Here is a 20,676-nt window from a genome sequence, read left to right on the forward strand (position 1 = left end):
GAAAACTCAAGGAGCTGGTTAGGCTTAAATTGAGGGAAATGGGTAATCTCTACCTTAGGATTTTGAGAGAACTGGCTGGCTACATTACAGATCTGATAGCAAGTGGTTTTAATAAAGCTGTGGATGGTAGTATTGTGTGCATTAAAGAATAGCTTTTTTTTTTTTTCTACATTTAAGATAAAGGAGTAATTGGGGCAAAACAAAACTGAAATACAGATTTGTTAAAAGTGGTTCATGCCAGGCAAACCTGTTAACTTTTTGTGATGAGACAATAGATTTGTTGTCAGGATAAACACAGTAATTCTGTTCGCTGTGACCTCTGATAAAGATACTGTGTCACATGGGAAGTGGCTGATTAGTTTGGAGACAATGATAATTAATCAATTTGTTGAAGGAGTAAGGAGCTGGCAGATAGAACATAATAGTGGATAAGCGGCTGGTGGGAGAATACAAGCAGAGTTCTTCCAGGACCACGTTTAGGACTAATCTCAGCATGCTATGCATGACCTTGATATACAATGTAGAAAAAAATTATGACGTTTTCTCCTGATACCAATTATGTAATATATTAGGAATCTGGATGTTGTTTAGAAAAAGAGTGACATCGAAGAGTAGATTATTAAAAATGGGTTTTAAATTTAATAGTATAGACCAAAGGACTGAGGAAGTAATAAACAAATTCTGTTATGAATTGAGAGCTGATCACCTGGACACAGCTGCAGAGGGGAATCTTCTACTGAGGGTGTAGAGAGGTATTATTCTGTTTGATCTCATGTTGACTGTAAGCCCTCACCATGCAGCTGTGAAAAAGGAAAATACAATGTTAACATTTCTCTATACAGACAAAGAAGCATTACTGACATTGTTAAGGCAGTGAGATGGCTTCTGGAGTACTGCATGCTCCAATATGGTTCTGCTCTCCAAGTGTAAGTGTGGGCTCCAGCTGGTGTACAAAGGGCTACTGTGATGATCAGATGAAAGGATAGGCTGCTGCATGAGAGACCACTTTAAAAAGCTCATCTTATTTATCCTAGTAAAATGAATGTTGAAATAAGACATTCCTGGTTTCTCTATATAACATCAAGAAGAAGAGCAGTTACCTTAAATATAACTTCAATACAATAACAAACAGGTATGAGCTTACCTTGAATAATCCAAAGCAAGAAATTTAAGTAATTAGTCTATTCAAGCCTCCTAATAAGAATGTATCTACTGGACGGAGTGGATCAATTTATGAAAGGGATTGATTACAAGAAGCAGTTTCCTGTGGTAGAAATGGAGGAGGTCCCACTTGGGTGTGTGTTCTGATTGCACTACAGAGAACTGGCCGGTGCTGGTAACCAAAAGTGGGCTCTGCCATGGTTACTCTTGCAGAATCCAGTTGTACACAAGGTAAATGACTCCACATTTTGGAGGGAAACAAACAGTGTCTCTCCAAAATACTGCTTTCTAGCCAAGTTCTTATGGGTTACTGCTGACATTCCCTGTGCTTCTTCAGTCATTCCAGCAGCTCCCTTGGCAAGTAGTTTGAAGATGGATGTGCAGGTGGGATCTGAAATCTTCCTCCTTTAAAAAAGTAACCATGAGAGTGAATTTTGGTTAGAAGTAAGGAGCAGTTCTAGCTGGTCACAACAAAGTGACTGTGCTTACCTAACAAGGCACACAATTGTGGTAAACTGTTATCTGTATCATTTTAAAGCATTGGAAATGTGTAGTTCACAAAAGATAATTGTAACATATGGTTAATTGCTTTTGTCTCTGTGGTGTGCCAGCCAGAACCTTGTAAACAAAAAGTGCACAAGAAGCAAATACAGTGACAAGCATCATAATGCCTGAAGAATAAGGGCTGTGATGGTGATGTCTCTACACAGAATGTAAATATTTGTTTTATTTACCATAACAACAGGGTTCCTTGAAGGAGGTTCTTAAACAACTAGAAGAAGAGAAGAAAATTCTCCAGAATCAGATAAAAGATTATGAACTTAGACTGGAACACGAGGCTAAGGTTTGTAATCACTGTATGAGTCTGGTCTATAAAAGCTGTTACATTGCCTGACAGACGTGTGTGGAACACACAATAGAATAGTTCCTCCAAAATATGTCACTGGAAAAAGCTCTGCGATGTATTTGTTTCTTCCTGTATGATTCAGCTTTTTAAGTATTTTGCTTACCAGTAGCCTGTTTTTCTTATTTTAAACACAGGCTTATCACAAAGCTAATGATGAGCGGCGCATGTACCTCTCAGAGATCTTACAGGTAAGCAAAAAACCTGTGTGACTCAGTAAGTTTTAAAAATCTTGATGCTCTCTTAATATACCAACAGCATCTGTTAATCCCATGAGCTAAAAGTCTGTTATCACTTCATTCATCTACCAAATTCATTATAAAAGTTGCTTTTTAAAAATGTTTAAGAGCTAAGATTGATGGATTACTCAGTTTATTTTATTTTTAAATCCATTTTTGCTTTAGTATCAATTGTAGTTTCATTGCTTCCAAGGACAGTCAAAGTGCTCTTGACTGAGAAACCTGAAGCAATTTTCTGATACTTGCTTGCCCACCCTGTAGTCATAAGACTCCTGTTTAATGTTTCAGTTGAAGAACAGAACCAAATTATTAGGAGCAGTGGCACCCACCTCATCTTCATGTTTCCTTTTTTGTCTTTTAAAGACAAGCTAGCCAGCCAGCTCAGCATGACAATACAGTACATATTTCAATTAAATTTACGAGATAACAGATGAGGTTTCTTGTTTTTATGAACTCAGAAGTTAAATGTTATTGCTGCAAATTATGTAATACATAAAAGTCAATATTACAAGCTGCAGGGAACCCGTAAAGATTTCTGGTACTTCTTGTTGTGAAAGAACTCTTAATTCCTGAATAATGTAGAAGTAATATCTTAGTGTGATACTCAAGAATGACTGTCATGTAATCCCTGTCATAGCTAACTGGAGTGAAAGGCTGTAATTAGCAGTGTTTCCATGTGTTTGCACAGTGGGCAAGTGATTCTCTTATGTGGTTCATTGCCGCTTTGGATAATCTGAAAGAATTTCTCAAGCTAACTTTTCCAGCATTAAACAAAGAAGTCCATACTGATAACTGTAATATATTTATATTAACAGTGAAGCTGGGAACTGTTGAAGGAAGAAGGTGGCGCATAAAAAGATATTTTCATTACTATATGCAATAGCAGGATAAATGCCTATGTTTGGCTGTCCAGAAAAACACTTAAACATGTATAAAACACTGTTTGAAGTGAGGTAGATGCATAGGCATGTTGCTTAAGTAGGGCATTAGAGACTAGTGTATTATATTTTCAGTACTCAATGCCATGATATCAGAACCATATGGGGGCAATTCATAGAATCACAGAATGGTTTGGGTTGGAAGGGACCTTAAAGGCCACCTAGCTCCAACTCCCCTGCCATGGGCAGGGACACCTCCCACCAGACCAGGTTGCTCCAAGCCCCATCCAGCCTGGCCCTGAACACCTCCAGGGATGGGGCATCCACAGCTTATTTGGGCAGCCTGTTCCAGGGCCTCACCACCTTCTGAGTAAAGAACTTCTTCCTAATGCCTAATCTAAACCTCCCCTCTTTTAATTTAAAGCCACTCTCCCTTGTCCTACCGCTACCCCCTGACAAAGAGTCCCTCCCCAGCTTTACTGCAGGCCCCCTCTAGGTACTGGAAGGCCACTATAAGGTCTCCCTGGAGCCTTCTCTTCTCCAGGCTGAACAACCCCAGCTCCCTCAGCCTTTCTTCACAGGGGAGGTGCTCCAGCCCTCTGATTATCCTCATGGCCCTCCTCTGGACTCATTCTAATAGGTCCATGAAAATAATCATCTTCAGATTAATCTACCTATCTTCAGGTTTATGACTGTTAAACATTGTTTTAAGTGGTTATAGTGAGATCCTCTGTAATCCATGGAGAGAGAAGCATATTTAAGGTGCAAACCATCACACCTGTTTAAGATCAAGATGAAATGAATTTCCCAGAAACATACCTGTTTATATTCCTGAGCTGCAAGCAGAGCCTAGTAAGCAGTTTAGATTAGACATCTACCTTCTACACTGTTAATGTGAACAGGGCAGTCAGCCTAGTCATGGTCGACTGTTGGTTGCAAAAGAATCAGTGGCTCATCTGGTCCTTTCTGACCTTGCCCTGCTATGACCTTGATTTGATTGTTGTGCTCATATTATTTTAAAATCTACACATGCATGTAGATTAACAGTTATTCTACTAACAGTTTATTCTATCAGTAGAGGCAGTAGTAGATTTACATTCAGCCCAAAATTATTCAGCTGTGTTAAAATCTCACTGTTCTAGAGTGTATGCTGTAATGTTGGCAGCAGTTGAGTTAGTAGGATAATAACCTGCGACAACAATATATTCCAGATACTCCTGATTACAGAGGATGAATGTAATGTCTTGTTAGGCCTCTTTTCCTCATTGTTTCATTATTTTTGTGCTTTTCTATAGCTCACATAAAAAAAAAAACCACCAAGTTTTACTGGATACAAATTCCCAGATGCTTTTTCTTATTTACCTTTTTATTATCGTGTGCTTGTCTGCGTTTTTTACAAAATAAATGAATTGTCTGAATGCTTTTGTTGTTTGTGTTGGCCGGATCCATAAGTGTATAGTCAATTTTAAACAATATTTTTAAAATAAGTTGAAGACTTTAAAATAAGAAGACTTTTAAAATAGAAGAAGAAATTGAAGACTTTTAAAATAAGTTGAAGACCAACTTTAGGACTCGTGCTAGAGGCAGTGATGGTTTGTGGTGTTTTCTAGTTTGCTTTTTTTGTTTTGTTCCAAACTGAAAAAATGTTGGTTTGGGATTCGTATTCCACAAATCCCAAAGCACTTTCTGGTGGTATTCAGAAATTTGAGAAGTAGTCATAGAAGAACTGTTATAAATCTTTAAATGGCCATTCTCTCAGGCCAGATTTTTATCACAAACTTTTACTATCATAGATCAGTCTGACTTGTGATTGGGATTTCTTTGAGGAAAAAGATCATAATTATAGATAGGTACAGCTGGAAAGCTCTGTGTGCAGCTAGGGCTCATTTTAGTGGGATAGGAGTGGAGTAAGTTGTTCTGGCAAAAACAGTGCTGTGGACAGTAATCATATACACTGACACTCCATATTCATAGAAATAATAAAAGAAAACTGTGAAGGCAGTCAACATGTAGTTCTTACCTGGTGATCTTGTCACAGAATCACTGCTCAGAAAGGTGGTAAATTTACTAGAGTTCCTGAAGTGAAAAAAAAACACAACACCTTGCCTTCAAGAAGTTAAATCTATGCAGATCGCATTCTTTTTTATGTATGGAAAAACTCTACTTCAGTTGCTGACTTTGGTCTGACTGGGTCAGGAATACTTGCCTAATGCATTATATAGGTGGAAGCACAGCAGAAACCATTGTCCTATAATCAGTGAGACATGCTTCTTTTCAGTGCTAATATTTTTTCTCATAACTGCAGGATGTTTTCACATATCTCGTAAAATGTAATGTTTAAATAATCCAGACCTTGAATCTTCTTTAGGTAGCTCCAAAATCTAGTCCTGGGCTTTCAAAAGTCTTCACTGGCCTGGTACAGCTGCCACATGGTATGTCATGATTATCATGCATTTATTGCATGTTCCTGGTGGACATGTTTTAAAGAGGCTGAGAAAATTGCATTCACTCATACTAGACACCCAAGTGTACATGGAAGCCAGACAAGCCCTACACCTGCTGCATTTTCTGTTTTTCCGACCATGGCATAGCTGAACCTCTGAGAGGTAGTTCTAGTAAAGGCAGCTGGAAAAGCAGCAAGCGCTGGGTGAGGAGGAAACACCACGAGCTAAGGAGCAGCAGAAGCAACTGATTTAATCCTGCTCAGATTCTGTTAAATGCAGTTCCAAGGGTAACAACTGTTGTTTTCAGCATGTCCAGTAATGTTGTCATGACCTCCAGAGTATGCAGAGATTTCCATGCTGTGCTGTTTTTCAAGTAGTACCTGTTCTTAATTAATACTTCAATTATTCAAAAGGACAACTAAGTCACTATAATTTAGTACATTTTGTATCCCATTCAGAAAAGTATGTTAGAAACATAGTGCTTCTTCATTGAGAATATGGAGTTCAAGGCGGTATGACCAAAAATATGCTAATTTTAAATTACATAGTCTCTGATTATCCAGATACCTTTGTGTGGCAAGGAATTTTGGCATGTGCTCAGTTCCCCAAAATCAACAAGGCATTGGTCTAATATGTGCTTAAAGTACTTTGAGGCAGTAAGACTAGAATTGGTCAAAGTCAGTTTGAAAATATTTGACTGTATTAACTGTGATTGTGATTAGGATTTAACTTGTTTTGTAAAACTTTGGCTATTGCAGACTTCATCTACACTTAAAATTGTTGAAAGGCAAAAAACAGATGCTCTGACAGGCCAGGGAGAAAGCCAGATACTGAGGTAAATTTATTTATATTCCCTCTTTTTCTGGTGCAGCTCTCTGTTCACGTTAAATATCACTAAACATAATTCTAATGATAAAATAATAATCTTAACATCATTTTTGATACTGCTTTTCAGTCTGCTTTATTTAATACTAAATATGTTGCATGATTGAAAATACATATATTTAAGTGGCCTTTTTGAAATCTAGCAATCTCTCTGATGTTCTTCCCTTTCAACCTCTATTAAAAAGGGCTAATTTTTTTTCCGTATTACCTGCAGGACAGGGGACAGCAAGTGTACTCTTTAGTCCATTAAGAGTAATTCAATTAAATAATTGCCTAGCTTGGTGCTTTTTAGTCAGTAGAGACTGTAAGGCTTTTTAGGATGATAATGTGAGTGATTTTAGTTGGCAACATAAAAAGGTTTAATTGTTCAACAGATTTCTGTTTAGTTATATGGGTTAGAAATTTAAATGTGAGATGAGCCCACCTGTTCTGAGCTGTAGAGAAATAAAATTAATTTCTGATTGTAGTGCTTCTGAGAATGCTTGAAATCAGTGGAAATTTATTTTTTAACTGAACAGAAACTATTAAGAATATAAAGTATGAAGAATATAGGGAATCACATCGGAAGTGTGTTGAATCCAGTATCCTGCCTCCAGTCACCATAAGTAGATGCCTACAAAAGTGTGTAAAATCAGGGCAGGCAGATAAAATGTTTGCTTTTGGAACTCTCCCAAACATTTTCTGTTTGAAGACTTCCTGAGCTAATACGGTTTCTATGTATTTAGCATCTCACAACAAATACTGTTCCATGAACCCACTTACCTACATCATTAATACTAGCATCCACAATACATACTGAGAGCACCTAAAAATGTGATGAGTAAATTATAAGCATGAAATTGTGAATGCGTATTTGCTTACCTGCTTTATCCTTTCATTGTCTGGAAGCATAGAATAACAGGATTTCAAATTGGAACAGTGGATTTTCATGCTCCAGAGGAGGATTTTAGTAGAATATGAATTAACATAGTGCAATATGAATTAATGTGTCTAACTGAAGTTTCTCAATACAGAAAAAGCACTATGTGGGTCTGAGGTTCCCCATGTATAGCCAGCATGTTGCTTCTGGACCAAGTGATGCTTATGTATTGGGATTACGTGGCAAAGCTTTGGTAGCGGCGGGAGTCTGCAGGGGTGGCCTCTGTGAGCAGAGCCCAGCAGCTGCCCCAGGTCAGATCAGAGCCAGCTCCAGCCGGCTCCAAAGGGACCCGCCGCTGGCCAGAGAAGAGCCAGGGAGTGACATTGTTTGCACCTCTGGGAGAACATACTTAAGAAAGAAAAAACTTCTGCGCAACAGCAGTGGGAAAATGTAGAGAGAAACAGCCCTGCAGCCCCTAAGGTGATTGCAGCAGGAGGGCAGGAGGTGTCCCAGGCACGCAGCAGCAGTTCCCCTGCGGCCCGTGGAGAGGCCCCTGGTGGAGCAGGCTGTCCCCCTGCAGCCCATGGGTCCCACATGGAGCAGATCTCCACACTGCAGCCTGTGGAGGAGCCCGCGGACAACAAATTATATGAATCTCCCTTATGCTGAGTCTATTTTGCCCATGACAGTAATTGGTGAGCAATCTCCCTGTCCTTACCTCAACCCGTGAGCTTTTTCCACTGTATTTTCTCTCCCTTTTCTTCTGAGGAGAGGGAGTGAGGGAGCGGTTGTGATGCTTAGATGGCCATTGGTGTTAAACCACCACTGTTTAACATAGCCCATGTGGAAGAGGTCAGGAAATTAGAATTAGGAGAATTCACTGTCTTTGTTGGGAGATTAAATATCGTCACCCAGATATTGAGTTTGGCTTACCACTGAGCTGTAATTATGTTGGGGGTTTAATTATTTTAGTATACCATTGCTTACCCTGAAATTATATGACAGTGGGTTTCTCTAATTTTCTTTATATCAAACAAAAGAAAATAAGGTGATTGCTGGTCTCACAGGATGCATATTGTAACCAAATACCCATTTTCCATCCACTTTCTCTCAGAGGTTTTTTTCTTTTAATTTCAAAATACTTTACACACACTCATCTTTTAAGTTGTCCTTAGTAGTGAAGGATCTAGTTCGCAGAACATTGGCTTCTATGACCAGTGACTTAGAACTATCACCTCAAGCTTTGGTCTTAGTATACAACACAGATACAAGAATGGGGATTTGGCCTCATTTGTATTTTAAGCGCTAGATACAGGTAAATGCCCCTTGATCATCACAATGTTATTACAGTCAGTGTTATATTATTCTTTCTTAATTATGTTTTGATTTACTGCCTGAAGGTTGTTCATTCAAGCTGACATTAATGAGAAATAACTTCATTCAAATAAGAGAAAATAGGTGTGATTGAAAATAAACTGTTCTTGAGAATAATTTGATTTTTTTTTCTGTCCAGAGCTCTTCTGTTAGCCTTTCAGAAAATACCTGCTTTCATTGGATTTCAAACCATACTAAGAAACAATGTTTAATGTTTGTTTTAACTCTAGGTATAGATACGGAAAACCCAATCCATATATTAAAACAACACTGTAATATTTTTTCAAGTTAATTGTGGACACTAATTGTTGATGAATTCTGTCCCCTGGCCATCCAAATACAGAAGGCAAGCTTGACAGAGGTCATTTTTTATGGTATTGCACAGTACACCAAAAAAATAGATGAGATGGCAACTGGGAAAAAAACACGGATGTCTTGATGACTTATGTGTCTGATGTAGTCTGAGCAGCCAATTTAATGTCATCCTGAGCCCGTACTGTTACACTAAGGCATATTGCAGGGCCTTTAGCTGAGTTCCAGCACTGCCCTGGCTGCAACTGCCTGGCTTCTGGCTTGCAGCTGGCATAAGTCCAGCTGGTTCTCAGCAGAAAGAGGTTTTGCTGCATGCAGAATTCCACACAGACGTATGCTTGGTACAGCTCTGCAGTGTTTTGTTTTTTTTTTTGACTTTGCGTAATCAATTGGTCCAAGTCTGAATCATCACTTGATTATTGAGCAAACCGGAGCCTTGGGTTCTGGTCTGCCAAGCTCTGAATCTTGCAGCTCCGTATCTCTATGGGGCCAGCTCTCCCTTCAAGACCATGGCTGCTTGTAAGAGCTGGAACAAAAGAAGCGTCAGTCTCAAGAAAACTAGGGAGCCTTAGGGACATCTTAGTTGGCTGTTTGCCCAGAAATTTGAAACTTGCACAGTTCGTGTCATCACAATTTCTACCACATAACAAAACATTTCTGTGGCTATCATCATGAATATAAAGACCTGGTGGCATGATGTGTTTTCCTTCCGAATGCCTATTACTTGAGAGAGACACTGAATCCCTGTATATTGCCATCGGAGTATACGAAGTACTCACTGTGTGTCTGCTTCAGTGATGAGCAGGGAGAGAAACAAAGATGCTTTGTGTAAGCCTAGAGATGCATGCTGCTCGGTCATGAGAACGAGCCTTCCAGTTTGTGGAATCGCCATTTCCCCCCTGGAGATGTGCTTACATTCCCACTGAATTCTCTTAGATCAAGATGAGAACATCTCTGGTAGGTTTCACATAGGTGGCATATGTGTCTCTGATGACCACTGCTTCAGAAGTTTGCTACCAGCAGTTCACATGTATGATCGTGGGCTCGAGAGAATGGCCCACAGGCTGAAACACCTGCGGAGAACTGTGACTGCATCTACACGGAGGGGTTTTCCATTTCTTGATGGGGATTGTGTAACTGATGAAAATGGCTCCTTAGCCAGGTAGCTTTGTCTTTGTGCAAATGTTTAGTATTCTGTTCGTGTTCTTACAATGCCATCATTCGGATAACAGGAAGTAGTCAGGAATCATGAGAGGAGGATTGGTTTAGAATGCAGAATAATTAAATGCTCTGCTAGCCCTCAAACCTAGAAATATGCTTGTTTTTTTCCCCTCTCAGGGTTATTAATTCACCATAATAATCAGTTATGCTAATATAATAAGCATGCAAATTTCTAGCAGTAAAGCTTACAGCAAGTGTGACATTTGATAGCTAACTTCACCCATTTTATTTCAGAGGGAGTTGCAGCATTCCACGAAACCTGAAGATGGTTAATCCCCAAAAAGGACTGATTAAAAGGACTGTAGGAGTGAAGCAGCTTCCAAAACTAAATCACTGATTTAATATACATGCAAAGAATTCCAATCGCGTTTCTTCTTCTTCTTTTTCTTTTTTTTTCTTTTTACTGAAAATTTCTAAATTCAAAATGAATGTATTTGTGCCGCATTATACCGAGCCCAGACCAGCACATCTTCTTGGCAGCCTTAGTGTAAGTGTTCCTCTTTGCCTGATGGAATTGTTCTTCTAGTTGCCATCCTTGTTCTGGTGAGCTCTGACCTTTTCCATTCTGGTTCTCATCAGTGATTCTGGGCATCAGGGAACTGGGAGCCTTGGAGGACATTTCATTTGTTTATATCCAATGTAGATCCTTGAACTCTGACTGCACAATAACTTGAAAATAAATAAGCCTTTAACATTTTTGACCTCTCAACCAAGAAGAAAAAAAAAAGGCAGTAATTTAATCTGAAATGTAATCTCTCTACCCAAATAGTGAATCACAGAGAAAATTCCATCCAAGGACATCCCCCCTTGGTGTAGCAGCAAAGACAGCCTCTCAAGTAGCTTGGTATTGGTACAGCTGAACACACCTTTCATTTGGCTTTTGAAAAGACCAAAGTTTATTATCCAGTCTGATTTCTTACATGACACCGTACAGTAGAGTTCTTTTACAATATCAAATTGTTTTTTGTTCCATGAACTTTACTGCTCCAACAGAGAGATGAAACACCTCCAAATTTAACTTTTTAAAAAGCTGCCATGCCATAGATCCCATGTTTACCACTACCTTTCCTTTGCATGGTTTAGAAGCATGCCTCCATATCCAGATCTTCAGGCACTAGTTATGGGGAGAAATGAAAGAAAAAATGAACATTTTTTTATTAAGGATTCTTTAGAGCCTATCTTGTGGAGGGCTGTTCCTTTTAAACACTACATACACTTTATGTTTCCTGATATGCTATGCTGCTAAATGGGAATTTGAATTCTCAGATTAATTTTTGTATCCACAGCCTGGGTTCCATCAAAATCTCTATGTATTCTTCAGTGGCACTGATCCATGTATTTTTAGGGTCCATAATATTGCCAGTCTTTAAAGCTGATCTCTTCAATGAACAGTAGGACTACATTGAATTTTCATTGTTAAGCATGCAAGTATTGTTGCAGTTTCATTACCTACAACATTTTAGTCATTAAACTTTGACAGAATTTTTTTAAGTGGCAACAGAAAAAAAAATGTTTTGATAATGAAGTTCCAAGCCTCTGGGTTACATCTTAAAAGCTCTTGGCAGAGCAAATGTGATTGATTGACTGCCCTTTATTATTTTAAGAGCATCCCTAGCGCTTTGCAATACCTAGTAAGGCTTTTTGCCTCTTTAAGAGCAGTACAAATAGTTCCTTATTACTGGCAGCATTAAAGTGAGGCTGTAATTAAACTCTTACAAAAAGATCAATGATGTCATCCTAAAACGCAGAAAGAGAAGACCTGCAGTATTGTGCAGCATATTCAGTATGCAAACCTCATGTATTCTCTTACACAGGGTGGGATGTATTACAGATATTTCTAATGTTACTATGATGCACCTGGTATCATTCTTTCTTTAGCAGGCTGGTCGGCATAGCACAGCTGATTAGGGTAGCACTCTTCCGTTCCTGTTTTTTACATGGAAAGTTTCCAAATTCTGATTGTGCTGGCATTTGTCCTTGTGGAGAAGGAGATGGAAAAAAAATCACTATAATAGTTGTGTTGGCACAAAAGACAAGGGACATCTGCAGTAGTGAAGAATATCCAGTGCTTGGATTCATGCAGCAAACATTTATTACTGCTCCCTCTGAATCAAATGTTAGTCAATGTATTCAACTTCAGGCCCTGTAACACCTCAAAAGGACTGAAAACTTTGTGCAAGCATGGCAGAACAGCATCTGTTCAAAGCAGGAGACTTGATCACTTCCCTCATTGGTAGTCCTTACTAAGGTAACAGTTTTGAAGCTTAAAAAGAGACTTTTACTGGTACAGTTGGTGTAGTAATGACCTGAGGAGAGGAGCAGACTGTGTCTCTCTTAGTCCCTGTTTCAGCTTGCCAGGATCAAGCTCAGGATTTGAAACTCAGCAGTATGATAATTAAGCCCTGAAACATGTGTTTCACCATTCTAATTACATGTCCAGCTGTAGCATTTGCTTTGCAAAGTGGTTGTAGTTCTCTACTAATACTGTTTAAATTGGCATTTCATTCTCCTCATGTCTTTCTGAAAATAAGCGCATGCTGACGACTAAGTTTGTTGAGTCGAGTTTCTTTGCAACAGCAAAAAGGTAGTTCTTGGTTTCAAAAGAAAACTATGAATTATGGTTTCAAAAGAAATACAAGAACTTTGGTGAAAACCAATAATTTCTTTGGTGTTATTTCTTTGGACCTAAATAAAACTTTGTTAGTTTTTTTGTTTGTTGGTTGGTTGGTTGGTTGGGTCAGGTTTTTGTGGGGGTGGACAGGTGTTTGAAATTCCTGGATTTGTCTTGCATGGACTTTTCTCACAGTTATACTCTACTGTGAAATGATTTGTGTTTACATTTACGGCAATGAACACTTGCATGTCTTTACACATCTTCTTTATGAAATGTTTCAGTGCATTTAAGAGTCATTAATCCTTCGATACACGGTATGTACTATTATTCTCATTTTAGGCCCAGAAGACTGAATCAAGAGCTAGGTTTATTTAAACTAGAGATGAGAGCATGGTCTGTTTTTCCCCTGTTTTCGTGACGAGGTGACCTTTTTCAGTTTTGTTAAGCCATTGTAAGGTAAATTTTATCTCCTACAATTTTTCTGTGTAGCCTATTCTAAACAGTGGATGAAGACAAAAACAGGAAATTGAATTGCTGATAGTTGTGGTCAGTGAGTGAATGGAACTAAATGCCAGAGGAAGGCAGGATTAGAGCTGAAGGTTTGAATCTGGCCAAACTTCTTCCTGCGGTACAGAATGTAATTGGGATTTCAGATGGATTGGTTGTAGTGTGAGTGTCCATAATCAATGGACCAGGAAATTTGATCTCCTAACTCTTGGGACTTGAGAACACACTTCCATTACATGGTTACTCATGTAACTCCACCAATTTCAGACAAGTCATGACATTGAGGTAACTATGGCATTTAAAGTACTTAACCCTATTGTTGCTGGAAAATATGAATTAAAAAAATAAAACTCTGCTAAGCAAACATGATTTTCCAAACTACCACTACTGTTTTTTTTTTTTTTAATTCTTGTGATGTAGAGGGTATTGAGTCATGATTTTTCTTTTTAATAAATCAATATAGCAACACTGTATTCCTCTATGGCAGAATAAAATTATTTACTGGATAGACATTGAATGTGTGGCTAATTATTAAGTAATTAGACAGCAGAACCATAGACTCCAGAGAACTTGGGCGATGAGTTTCCTCATATTCCAGATATTATTAACACAATAGAAGAGATATTTCATTGCTTAAATGCTTTGTTTAACGGGTTCCCCATGTAAATAACTGACTAGGTGGCACAGTTCACAGCTTCCCTGATTGCTATGATACTCCATTTCCACTGGCAAAGGTGAGATGCATACTTTACTCTCAATTCATTTCCAGTAGTGGAAGATGCTGCACGGGCATCTTTAGAAATGTGATACGGACACAGCAAACAATAAATAAATGAGTCCGTGTGCTGTTGAGCTTCTGCTGTTGCTGCCAGCCTGGTGTCAAACACAAACAGTAATTTGAAATAACTGGTTGGAAGCAGAAGTAAACTGCATGGATGAAAATCACATCTAATTGCAACAGCTTTATCTCTTTACATGGAGGCGTCACACTAATGGCAGACATCTCTAGGCGATATAATGAGGCTTTTCCAAGGTGGCAGTATGTTGTTTAACTTGGTAGATGATTTTAACCCTCTCTTCCAAAGATACAAACATTGCATGTGCTTCCTTATAGGCTACAGCGTGGACCACAGTTCTCCAGGACTGCACTCATCTCATCTGTGCCCTGAGCTACTGACTGGGAACCAGCTAGAGCCCGAATGGGTATTTCATTTCTGCAGGAGCAGCATGCAGATGGGAGCAGGCTTTCCCTGTGGTTCTGTGTGCATGCTGATGTGTTACTCCGCACAGGGACTCACCAGGATGCCCTGAGAGGGCAGAAACCAACAACAGCTGAACTGTTGGAATGGTTTTAACCTCTGAATCCATTCTGGGGCTGCCTGTCACACAGGTGGCTTCCACAGCACTTGTCCTCCATGTGGCAGCACCCACGCAGACTTGTCAAGGCTCCACAAGTTTTCTCATGGAGCAGAATCAGGGTGTATTTTGTGTCCTCTGGCTGGCAGAACAGGCAACAGCTAGCTGGCCTAGCTGTACCCGTGGCATTACCTGACAGAAATTTCCCATGGTAGTAATATGGCATGGAGTTGCAGCTCTGCCCAACCACAGCACAGAGCTGAGGGCTGGGAAGCACGGTAGTCTGCTGCCCTTTTGAGGCATGATCAACTGATGCTGATCAACTGCTTTTGCTTGGGCTACCTGGGCAGTTTCTAACTCAGAGGTAGAGCTGGGCTTCCAGGTGGAGGTAATGCAGTTTCTGCAGTGCTCTTGTGCAATGACCTGGCCTGTGTTTGAGAATCTCCACTACACCATCAGGATTTGATATCAGTGAGTTCCCTGGTGCTGTCTTCTCTGATGTAAGCAGCTTCATGCCCAGGCTGGTGAAGTTCCTACACTCCAGCTTCCATGCAACTGCCTCACCCCTTCCTCTGTTGCCTGGGACAAGGCAAACCCTGCTTCAGCATCCCACCTCTGAAGTGGGGAGAACTGTATGCTTCTGGTGCTGAAAAGCAACATAAAGATAAACACAGCAATGCTGGAAGGAAACCAGCTGGTAAAAGCACAATGAGCCCAAACAAGCCTAACCTAAATCAAACGGGTTTTCTTTTGTCTTACGGTGAAGGATAATACCACAGCTGTGTTGGTGCAGACCCTTAACAGCTGTGTCTGCTGCATCTTACTGAAAAAAAATATTATCAGTCATGTCGGGGTATTGCCCAATGGATGCAGCTCAGCAGCATCACTCCAGTTGTCAAAGGAAAAAATGTGAGCCATGAAAACAGAAGGACCCCTGGTAAGGTGTGGCTGAGCACATGCTGCACTCCCCCAGCACACTGGACCACAGGCACTGCTCCCAGCAGCTGTCAGAGCCCTCCTCAGCACTAGCAAGTGGTCTGTGGGGAATCTGCTCAGGAACGGTGTGGTTTAACTGAGCAACGCAGGCTGGGGAGCAGGGAAGTCATGCACAGCTGAAGGGTTATTTTGGGGGAAGGATGAAGCAACAAGGGTGTGCCCTCTTGACTCATCCTTTGCTGATTAAGAATAGGACAGTGATATGTTTTGGGAAAAAAAAAAAAGGAGAAGGAGGAAATAAAAGCATGGGGCTCTGTCCCAGACTAGTGCTTAGAAGTCATACATCTACATCTGAGCTAATCACCATCTGCTCCATGTGTAGTCAATGGAAGGAAATTGACACCTTCATCAGTGAGCAGTTCCTCTCATTCTAACAAAGATTGGAATGGATCAGATGACTTTCCTGTGGATTTCTCTCTAGTGACTGGAAAGGAAATCTAGGCTGACAAATCCAGAATAAGCTGTCTAACATGTAGCTAGGTAGGTTGAATCCTGTTCTTGAAAACATCTTTATTTTTCTTGGTCTGGTTAGGGAGAGTGACACCCAATATCAGTAGAGATGTTGAGGCAAGAATAAAAACCTTGCTGCAATCTGACTCCCCTTTGTGTTGATATTTTCTTCATGCAACATCCCAGCACACAACAGAGGACCTGTTCTTAAGCACCGTATTTACAAGGCACACTGATCTATTCTCATGTTTCATCTGCACTTACAAGGACAAATTACCTTTTTTTTCCTTCTTCCTTTTGAAGAGATTTGGCAAGCTTCATGTTCTTTTGAAATCAAAACAACAAGCTGCTGCATTATTCTAAAAAGCCCTCTCTAAAGCCTGTGTAACTCCAATATACAGGTGGGAAAATATAGCCCATAGATCAATTTGCTACAGACCTCAGAAGAAACCTGATGCAATCATCTGGTAGGAATCAATAATGTAGAGATCAATACTTTTTTGTGTGTTCCTGTCTCTTAAAAAGCTGAGCTAGGAATTTACTAATGACAAGTCAAATTATTGCCTGGGCAAATTTGTTCTTGGAGGATTAAAGTAGTTCGCAAGTCCTGCCAGGCCTGCAATGGCTGACAGCATAACTTCATTAGTACAATATATTTCTAGGCCAAGGATAATTTGTCCAAATACACTTAAAATGTTTGGATTAAGTCATCTGCCACCAGAAATCATTTGTTTCTTTCTCAGGCCAAGCCTTTTATCTCTCACTGGCACTTGAGGACAAGTGCTGCTCCTGTGCTGTTGCATACAAAATCGCAGAACCACAGGATGGCTGAGGCTGGCAGGGCCCCCTGGAGGCCCCTGGTGCCACCCCTGCTCAAGCAGGGACACCCAGAGCAGGCTGCCCAGGACCACGTCCAGGCGGCTTCTGGAGATCCCCAAGGAGGAGACCCCACAGCCTCTCTGGGCAGCCTGTGCCAGGGCTCCGTCACCCGCCCAGCACAGAAGTGCTGCCTGGGGCTCAGAGGGAGCCTCCTGGGTGCCCGGCTGTGCCCATGGCCTCCTGTCCTGGCACTGGGCACCGCTGAGCAGAGCCTGTCTCCGTCCTCTCTGCATCCTCCCTTCAGGGATTTAGGGACATGGATGAGATCCCCCTGAGCCTCCTCTTCTCAAGGCTGAAAGCCTTTCCTCACAGGAGAGGTGCTCCAGTCCCCTCACCATCTTCATGGCCATTTGTTGGACTGTCTCCAGTATGCTCATATCTCTCCTGTACTGGGGAGCCCAGAACCAGACACACTTCTCCAGGTGTGTCTCACCACTGCTGAGGACAGGGGAAGAATCACCTCCTTCAGCTGCTGCCAGTGCTTCGTGCGATGCAGCCCATGACACAGTCAGTCTTCCTTGCAGCAAGGGCAAATGAGGAAAGGGGACAGTAAGAACGGAATGAAAAACCACACATTTGTGCCATCTTCCACACTCTGGACATCTGCAATGAAACACCAAGTTTATAAAATTATCGTGTCATGCTTTGCTCATTGCTGTCTTGGCTAATGTTTCCCATTTTTTATGAATACCTCTTCAAGGGCTAGTTTTTCTGAATGTACACCACAGACACGCAAAACTGGGTAAGTAATGTAACTCTGGAGAATCCATGTCAACATAATGCCTGCCAGAAGCAGAAAAAAATAGCTTCTTTCAACCCAATCACAATTAGAAGACCAAAAATTTGTTATTACAAAACCACAGGCTAAATCGTCAGGTAGGCTTTGATGCCTCAGCCACTCCAAACTGTCTCTGACCCCAACTACCCTCAGAAATCCTGACCACCCCCATTTGCAGGCTGATGTGTGGTCTATCATCCACCCATCCATCCGCCAAGGGAGGTGCCTGATGCCTGGGGCTGGGACTGCTCCAGCGGGCCCAGCAGCCCTACACAGGCCTGGGGTGGCGGTGGGACAGGCCTGGTCACCAGGACCTCCCCTGATGGCCCGGGTAGCCCTGCAACCCCTGTCCCCAAGGGAACCACCGGCCCTAGGGGTGCCCTTTCACCATGTCACCTGCACCATTGCCTCCACAGAAGCCCAGGAGCAAGCTCTGTGAGACCAGAGACCAGAAACATTCAGCAGCAGAGGTCACCAGCTGCTACCAGTCCTGTCAGATTTGCTCTTGTTGATAACAATGACATAAATAACAACTCCCCAAAATGCAGGAGTGATTTACTTTAAGCACTTCGGCACCTGCTGTTGCTCATTAAGGGATTATCATGCCCCAGATTGTTACTGGCAGTCCAGTGCTTACAGTTTTAGCATGCAGCACGTTCCTGCAAGTTACCTTCTAATGGGGGGTTCACGTTCACCTCTCCTCCTCCTGACCCCCAAGGCCTTCATGTTGAGATTTTACACAGAAGCCACGCAGTTCGGAGGTGGGAAAATTAGGAGAAAATTCATCAGTTATATCAACATGCATGCTTTTAGTATTGGATATCAGCGTTTGACAGTATATCATGATTCGACACAGTAGGGCATTATCTGTCGTTGTCTTCGCCAACACAGGCTGGTGTTTGATGGGGGTTGTTCAGCAGTTTTCATGGCAGATATTCAAAAATCCTTGGTAAAATACCTGCCTTGCTCCTCATAGCACTCTCCCCTTCCTAGTTAATTGCTTTACTTGCTTGTTCTTCACTTCTCTGTTATCCGCAGCACGAGCTTTCTCACAGCACTGCAAACTGATTCCTTCATCCTGTTCTCTTGAAGCTGGTCACCTGCAAGCCTGAGTCACAGCAGGGCTCAACTGTGAGCTGCTGACCTGGTGATTTCCTGGCACCATCTGTTTCCTAAAGCCAGCTCTGGCTGCTGCTGTGCCCTGTTTGAACTCTCTGCGCTCCTCTCCCTCATCTCACCAGCAAAATATTAGTGAGGAATTGCTTGAATTTTACTGCTTTATACAGCTCTGTGGACGACTTGTCTGGTCTGAAGGAATGAACATTTGGGAACAGTGCCCTTGGCATTTACCAAAGCAGAAAGAAGGAATGGTCTGTGCCCAAAGATCCAGAAAATGCGAAGAGGAACATGCAAACACTATAGAGGACAAACAGTACCCTGCTTCTTTCCCAGCCAAAACTCTAGGGATGTGCAAAATTAAAATTAAAAAAAAAAAAAAAAGTCAGAAAAGGGAAGCAATATAAAAATGTAAATAGAAGTTAGTTAAAACTGACTGTATTTTCAAAATTACTCTTCGCTTATTCAGGGCTAATCTATATAACTACATCCTATGATATTCTTGTGCAAAGAATACCTTTATTACTATTACCTAAATAATAGATTTAAGCCATGGAAGACAAAACTGATCCATAAAAGCTTCAGCTTGAGTTATTTTGTGGGAAAATCCAGCAGTTTTATAAAAACATTGTAGTTGCATATAAACATCAATTTAAAACAAGCACTGGCAAAAAGACAGGGGAGAGGAGGAAGCTTACTCTATAAACCTCTTTGAAAGGTTTACTTAAGAAATACTTTTGAGGGACTATTTTAAACCTAAAAGTGTGCTTAGAGGCAAGGAGGATCATTCTGCTACAGAAGAAAAGGGGCTTGCCAAGGGCATAATTTATTTACTCAGAAAGATAAAGCTTAACATGTTTAATGGACTGGTTGAATTTTCACATAAAGAAAATAGAGGGAGACAATGCTCTCAAGTAAAGCGGGAAGATTTGGGCATTCCTTTTAAGATTAGGAGTGTAACTGTAGCTGAGGTACTTGTCCAAAGTGTGTCAAAGAGCATTCGGTGGATTCCCAGAGAGGTTTTCAGGGGCATTTTAAAAAGAGGGTGAAAGAGAAAATAGCACAGAATGAGCTATTAAGGTTTATGTTATGAGCCAGATTTTCAAAGGACTTCACAGACTGGAGTCAAAGACGGCCTAAATGAGACAGGGCTTGAAAGTCAGGCTCCAGAAAGGGAATTCGTGGTGCTGAATCTGCCTCTGATGACCAATTTGTATCGACTGGGGAAAGTCATAAATCAGAGGTGGAGATTTGCAGCACTCAGATGCTGAATGGCAAGAAGCATAAGCCAGCCAGGCAGTAGTCCAGCTACCAGGATCAGGACGAAGAATGGTGGAGAGCTCCCATCAAATCTGCTCTATCTTATCCAAGTCAAGCAAGTGAGCTATTTCTGGGGGGAGCTTCACTTTCAGTTATTGACCACTTTGTTATGAAATGCAGCTTAACCAGAAAGTCTGTGCTGTACTCCATTTTGGATCCCTCAAAAAGCTGGGAACATTTCAGCCTTTTTATGGTTTCTTGTTAGCAGGGTTTTCTGCCATACAGAAATAAATGCATCACTGATGTCATCGCCTGTATATTGCCACATAGATGTTTTCCACAGTCATGGAAAACTGTGGGGTTTGAGAAACAGAAAATATGCTGCTAGAATGTTTCAATAAAATATATATATTTTTTTCTTTTTTTAAATACCACTTCATGTT

At 40.9% G+C, this 20,676-nt stretch overlaps 1 protein-coding gene across 1 annotated transcript in view; it reads left to right on the plus strand.

Moving 5' to 3' along the window:
- CCDC169 (coiled-coil domain containing 169) overlaps nucleotides 1-12,934 on the plus strand; it is a 29,637-nt gene extending 16,703 nt beyond the window's left edge. The window contains exons 5-8 of the mRNA XM_040543599.1: nucleotides 1,907-2,005; nucleotides 2,203-2,256; nucleotides 6,385-6,461; nucleotides 10,512-12,934. Of these exons, the coding sequence (XP_040399533.1) occupies nucleotides 1,907-2,005; nucleotides 2,203-2,256; nucleotides 6,385-6,461; nucleotides 10,512-10,614 (333 nt within the window). The 3' untranslated portion in view covers nucleotides 10,615-12,934. The remainder of the gene's footprint in view (nucleotides 1-1,906; nucleotides 2,006-2,202; nucleotides 2,257-6,384; nucleotides 6,462-10,511) is intronic.
- Nucleotides 12,935-20,676: the final 7,742 nt, after the last annotated feature.

The sequence above is a fragment of the Cygnus olor genome, chromosome 1, assembly GCF_009769625.2.
Source record: "Cygnus olor isolate bCygOlo1 chromosome 1, bCygOlo1.pri.v2, whole genome shotgun sequence".
Lineage (NCBI taxonomy): Eukaryota > Metazoa > Chordata > Aves > Anseriformes > Anatidae > Cygnus > Cygnus olor.